The sequence below is a fragment of the Eulemur rufifrons genome, chromosome 21 (assembly GCF_041146395.1).
Source record: "Eulemur rufifrons isolate Redbay chromosome 21, OSU_ERuf_1, whole genome shotgun sequence".
NCBI classification, from domain to species: domain Eukaryota; kingdom Metazoa; phylum Chordata; class Mammalia; order Primates; family Lemuridae; genus Eulemur; species Eulemur rufifrons.
In genome coordinates this window covers 18107679-18112988 of record NC_091003.1, presented here as the reverse complement: position 1 = coordinate 18112988, position 5310 = coordinate 18107679, and the positions used below count along the sequence as shown (strand labels likewise).

Sequence of the window (5310 nt, the reverse complement as noted above, 5' to 3'; positions counted from 1 at the left end):
GCCTTAGAAGAAATCAAAGAACAAGGATGCTGCATTGCACTTTTTAATTGCATGGGTAGTTTTAAATAAATGGAGAAAGCACCTTTCAGAAGATATACTAGCAGGAAAAGATTCCATCAAGCATTTACACAGTAAATTTCCATAATTTTACAAAAGATTCTTCATCTTTCCTTGCACTGTCCATGAGGGAGAAGGAGCCCCCTCAGATAGGTGTTCTCTCTGCTTGCAGTAGCAAACTAAAGGATCTAAAATTGGAGGCAAGCCTGGGATGCCAAAAAGGGAGAAGAGAAGTGATGAAGAGCCATTCATAAATCCCATGTCTGCTTTAAGACACTTGTGCAATGACCCTTACGTAAGTACTTTAGGGCAAACTACCACCCTTAAAAGTATAACCTCAAAAGCTATAGTTCTGATTTATAGTAATATATCTGAATACTTTGTACTGCCAGATGTCAAAAGACAGTATTTGGGGTCATCTGTGAGGTTTGAACAAATACTTTAGAGGAATGCTCTAGGGCTTTACATTCTCTACTTTGGCTTTTTGAATGAAGCACAGATGGGCTTCTCTGCTAACCTCCAGGCAGTGATAGTCAAGAAAAAGGGCAACAGTATTGGATCATATCTTAGACACTAATCAGCTGGGGAAAGAGTTCATTGGCAAAAGTGTCCTCCCAAGAATGGTTTACACCAAGCGGAGAGGACATGTCACTGAAGGGGGAAGGGGAGCCCTCATATCCACAGTCACTATAAGCATCCAGTAGGCAGGAAGATGGCTTCAGGCAGTGGCTGGATGAAAGCAGATTTGAGATACCCAACTCTGGAATGAAGTCATCTTCTACAGGTTCTTCCTTCACTGAGACAATGAATTCAGGGTGATCATTCTCTGAGGGACTAGGAGGTGCTTCCTCGATTTTCACTACCACATTAGCTTGGCTCTCTGTCTCAGAGGGTATCTCTAAGACTAAGGGCTTGGTATATATGTGGTCAAAACGAATTAGTTCATTAATGGCTTCCAGCTTGGCTGATGACGTCCCCATTGACAGAGAAAGGGAGGCTGGTAAGGAACTGGGTCCTTCTGGGTAGACCTCTGGGAGCTCCTCCAGGCTGGTAGGCTCTGGGGAAGGACATCTGAAGAACATGACTGGGTCCAGGTTGTCCAGAATGCCCAACAGGATATCAGACTGCAAGAGGCAAAAATCAAATGGAGTACAATTGTTAGGACGCATTTGAGAGGCTGGGCATGGAGGTTCACACCTGTAATCCTAGCACTTTGGGAGGCCAAGGAGAGAAGATCCCTTGAGGCCACAAGTTCAAGAACAGTCTGAGCAATATAGTGAGACCCTGTCTCTATAAAAATTAGAAAAATTAGCCAGGCATGATGGTGCACACCTGTTGGCAGGAAGCTGAGGGTGGAGGATCACTTGAGCCCAGGCATTTGAGATTGCAGTGAGCTATGACAATGCCACTGCATTCTAGCTTGGGCAACAGACTGAGACACTCTCAAAAAAATAAAAAGAATACACTTGAGAATCTATTACACCGAGAACACTTAGTACTGGGTTTCATAATGTAAATTGATCATTATGCTACAAGATGATCTCAGGACCCACAGACCCATTTGTCTCCACCTCACTCCATGTCCTGAGTCACCTTGAAAGGGAATCGATGTTCACTTCAAACCCACCAAAATTAACTTCTGCCCTCCTCTGTCTGGTTAAGGGTGTCAGGCATCAAACAGATGGAATTAAGTAGTGAGACAGCTCTTCAGTAAGAACGATCCGTACCTCTGAGTCTGAAGAGTCAACACCATCAGAATCCACGGGGAGATGCTCTGGAGGGGTGACAACTGGGCCTGCACCTGCTGCAGAGGTGCACGTAGTCTGAGTGCTGCGGACTCAGCAGACCCGGCCACCGGCCTCACTCCATTCCCCTGGGAGGAAAGACCAAAGTGAATAAACAGCTGCAAATCCCCACGGAGATGCTTGCCAGGAGACAGCTGTGATTCTCAACTTTCAATAGAAAACTCTTCTTTAGAGCCATCTTAAATTCCATTTTTTTAAGTCCTTCTCAAAAGATAAGAAAAGGGCGTGTGGTGGGGGAGGACTAACTTCTCACTGTGATTTTCTGTGCAAATGAAACATTCTTCCTCCCCAAGCAAAGATTCAGGCAGAACTGACAATAATTATTTTCTCAAGAATTTTCTTAAAGTTGTACAGCAAGTTTGGTCTAGAATCTTTTTGAATAGTGATTTTTAAAGTTCTTCCTGAATACTACCTTCGCAGAGTAAAACTGCCCTGCTGTCGTCAAATTAGCCATAATGCATAGACTAAAAACCTGTATGTCCCCCTTCTATTATCACTATCACAATGAATCCATTCCTTATTCACATTCATCAAAGAACTACTATAATTTTAGTTGTGACTGGCTCTCTTAGTCTGGTTCTCCTTGATGCTTGCACTGTGCCTCTTGTCGGCTGCTGGCATTTGTTAGTACTTGTTCTTAGAGAGCCATGTAACTTGTTTTAATAATTAGAACTTAGCACTGTTCACTAAACACTTAAAAAATGAGTGTGTCATTAAAGAATACCCTGCCTGTATGGAAATGTCTTGGGAAACTAAGGGAAAATTTCATGAACACTTTTGATCAGAGGTCTAAGTCTGTAAACATAATCACTGGGTCATGTCACTTGGAACCAGTTCTCACAGGCACACCACGTAAAAGAGATGATTTACCTTGGCTTCTGCCTCCTCTTCAGTAACCAGGGCATCCATTCCCAAGCGCTGTCTTAACTCCTGGTTCTCAACTACAAGGCCATGAGTTTTCTCTCGTAAAAGCTGATTTTCTAGCAAAAGTTTTTGGTTCTGGAAGATAGTTCATAGGATGCTATTAAAACATCTAATTCTTTCACTTGATTTCCTTGTAGTTTAGTGCTTGGGGGGGAAACCTATTTGATGAAGTTTCTCTACAACTGGTTTCCTTTCCTTCTTGAGCTTTTGGAATACTCTATGCTTATGCAGTTGTTCAGGACTGGTATTAGAAGGCTTGGCCATAATTATGAGAAATAAACTAAGAAGTGCCGTTTCATGGGGTCCAGAATAACACAATGCCTCCAACTACTAATATAGACTTCAGCAAAGGGTAATTTGTGGCTTCACTGTAGATACGATGTTTTAAAAAAACTATCTTGAACTGGCAAGTAGTAATAAAAGTAATAGTGGTAGACTACAAAAACCAAAATAAATTTAAAAAACCCCTGCTCCTGAATGATCCATGTTTTTACAAGAACCAGCTAATGACTCAAACTTTAAACAGAACAACATAAATAATCCTTGTATCTTGAAAATGTGTAACTGGCAACAATTTAAGATTAGATAACAGGTGGACCTAGAAGGGGAAAAGAACCTTTAGTGAAGTTTTGGTCAAGCCAGGAAGAATGTAAAGTTTAGGCAATGATTTCCTATCTGCTTTTCCTAATTTCTTAGCCCAAACTTGCTAAACATCATTGAATTCACCAAATTTGACCTAGCACCAAATGCCAGAGGATCAATCACGTCTGCTCTCAAGCTTTACCACTTCGCAACTACTTGTCTACCCTAACTTAGTTTAACTTTTAATCACATAATCAACTGTATTCTAACAGGGGCTCAAAACGTCTTGGGATGGGCAGCAAACATCAGAACAGTCACAAAGGAAAGATACACAGTGGATAAAAGAGTTTGGCCTTAAGTAGTTTTACCTCTTCTTCCAAATCTACCACTTGCTGTTCCAGCTCACTCATTCGAGCTTTCTTTCGATCTCTGGCAGTCTGAGCTGCTACTCTGTTTTTCAGTTTCCTGAGAAGAGAAGAAACACACCACACTGAGTCATCTCAAACCTTATTTATATCTTACTTGAAAATATGACCAGCTGGCGCTTTCATTTTAATGTACAGTGTAGGACTAATGGTAAAATACACTTCAGGCTCCTCCCCTCAATAAAATAAAAAATACAGTCTTCGGTCAATCTAGTTTGAAGACCTGCTTTATTCTCTCCCATATTGCATCATCCACCTCAGCCTCATCCCGGCCTCAGCAAGAGGGCTAGACACAGACACTATTCATCTTGCATCATAAGAAACTTTCCTCCTCCCCCTCCTTCTCCCCCGCTGTTTCCTGACTCCAGTTCTCCCAACCTGGACTGATTAAATCTATCTAGTGAAGGCTGCAATCCTGCTATGACATAAAGCCTCCCTCCCCAAGCCCAATTTAGAACAGGGAGAGGCTAATGCCTCTCGCCCTAGTGTTGAGATCCTAGGCGGTGCCCTGATGACTGGGCCCCATGTTTGCTCAAGGAAACCCTTAATAAATCACAAAAGGCACAATGATCACAAAAGAAGGAACATTTACGGAAGACATTATATGCATGTCTCAATCTTCCAAATGACCTCTTGAAGTAGGTCGTAAGAGCGCAGAGACTGAACTTGACCAGTGAGCCTTGAAGAGCTCGCAGCCCTTTCAAGAGAGCTGTCATTTCAGCTCCACGCCCCTCCACAAAAAAGTAGGTAAATCAAGAAAAGGCTAATCGACTCCAGGTTACAGCCGAGTTCAGGGAGCATGAACCACCGGTCTGTGACACACAGCAAGGAGGCCTGGAACCTAGGTGCCCGCATCAGCTCTAATCACCTCTAATGAGACGGGGGGAAGTGAAGGAAAAAGGCCTGGGCAGCCCCGGATTCCACCCAGCGCGGCGGATCCGGTCGGTCCGGCTTCCTGCCCCGCCCCGCCCCGCGCCACGCAGGCACCGCACCCGCAGGGCGGCCAGCGCCGGGCCCCGCTCCCAGCCCCGACCCCGGCCCCTCGCCCACCTCCTCAGCGCCTTCTCCTCGGGGCTCAGGTGCGTGAGGCGCTGTCGCTTGCGCGCCTGGGGTGGCTCCCCGCTCGCCGCCTCGGGGCTGGCCCCTCTCGGGGCCGGCACCATGAGCGGCAGGGCCCGGCCGGCCGGGGCTCCGGCGGCGGCGGCGGCCTGACCGGACAGAAGCAGTACTTTGGGGGCCCCGTCTGCCGGGCTCGGCGCGGCTGCCACCACCACCATGGCCCCAGACCGTCTACGCGAGCGTCCGCCGCCGCTGCCCAGTGGCCTCCCCCGCCGCGCCCGGACTTTCTACAGTCGTGGCCCTCCGCGATTGGCCGGCGCCATGTGACGCCCGGCCGGGCTCGGCGCCCATTGGTCTGGAGGGCACGGTAGGGGGCGTGGCCAGGGCGGCCAGCGTGGCGGCCGCCGTCCTGGCCCGGGGAGCCGAGGGGACCCTGGCTCTCGCGGGAGGGTCCCGGA

General features: G+C 46.9%; 1 protein-coding gene across 1 annotated transcript; it reads right to left on the bottom strand.

Annotated features, from left to right (window-relative positions):
- Positions 1–546: 546 nt before the first annotated feature.
- Positions 547–5101, bottom strand: XBP1 (X-box binding protein 1). Its single transcript, XM_069497102.1, is given in 6 exon segments — positions 547–1181; positions 1785–1892; positions 1895–1930; positions 2733–2861; positions 3737–3833; positions 4844–5101. Coding segments are annotated over 6 exon segments (1155 nt in total). The 5' UTR covers positions 5071–5101; the 3' UTR covers positions 547–623.
- Between the last annotated feature and the right edge of the window lie 209 nt (positions 5102–5310).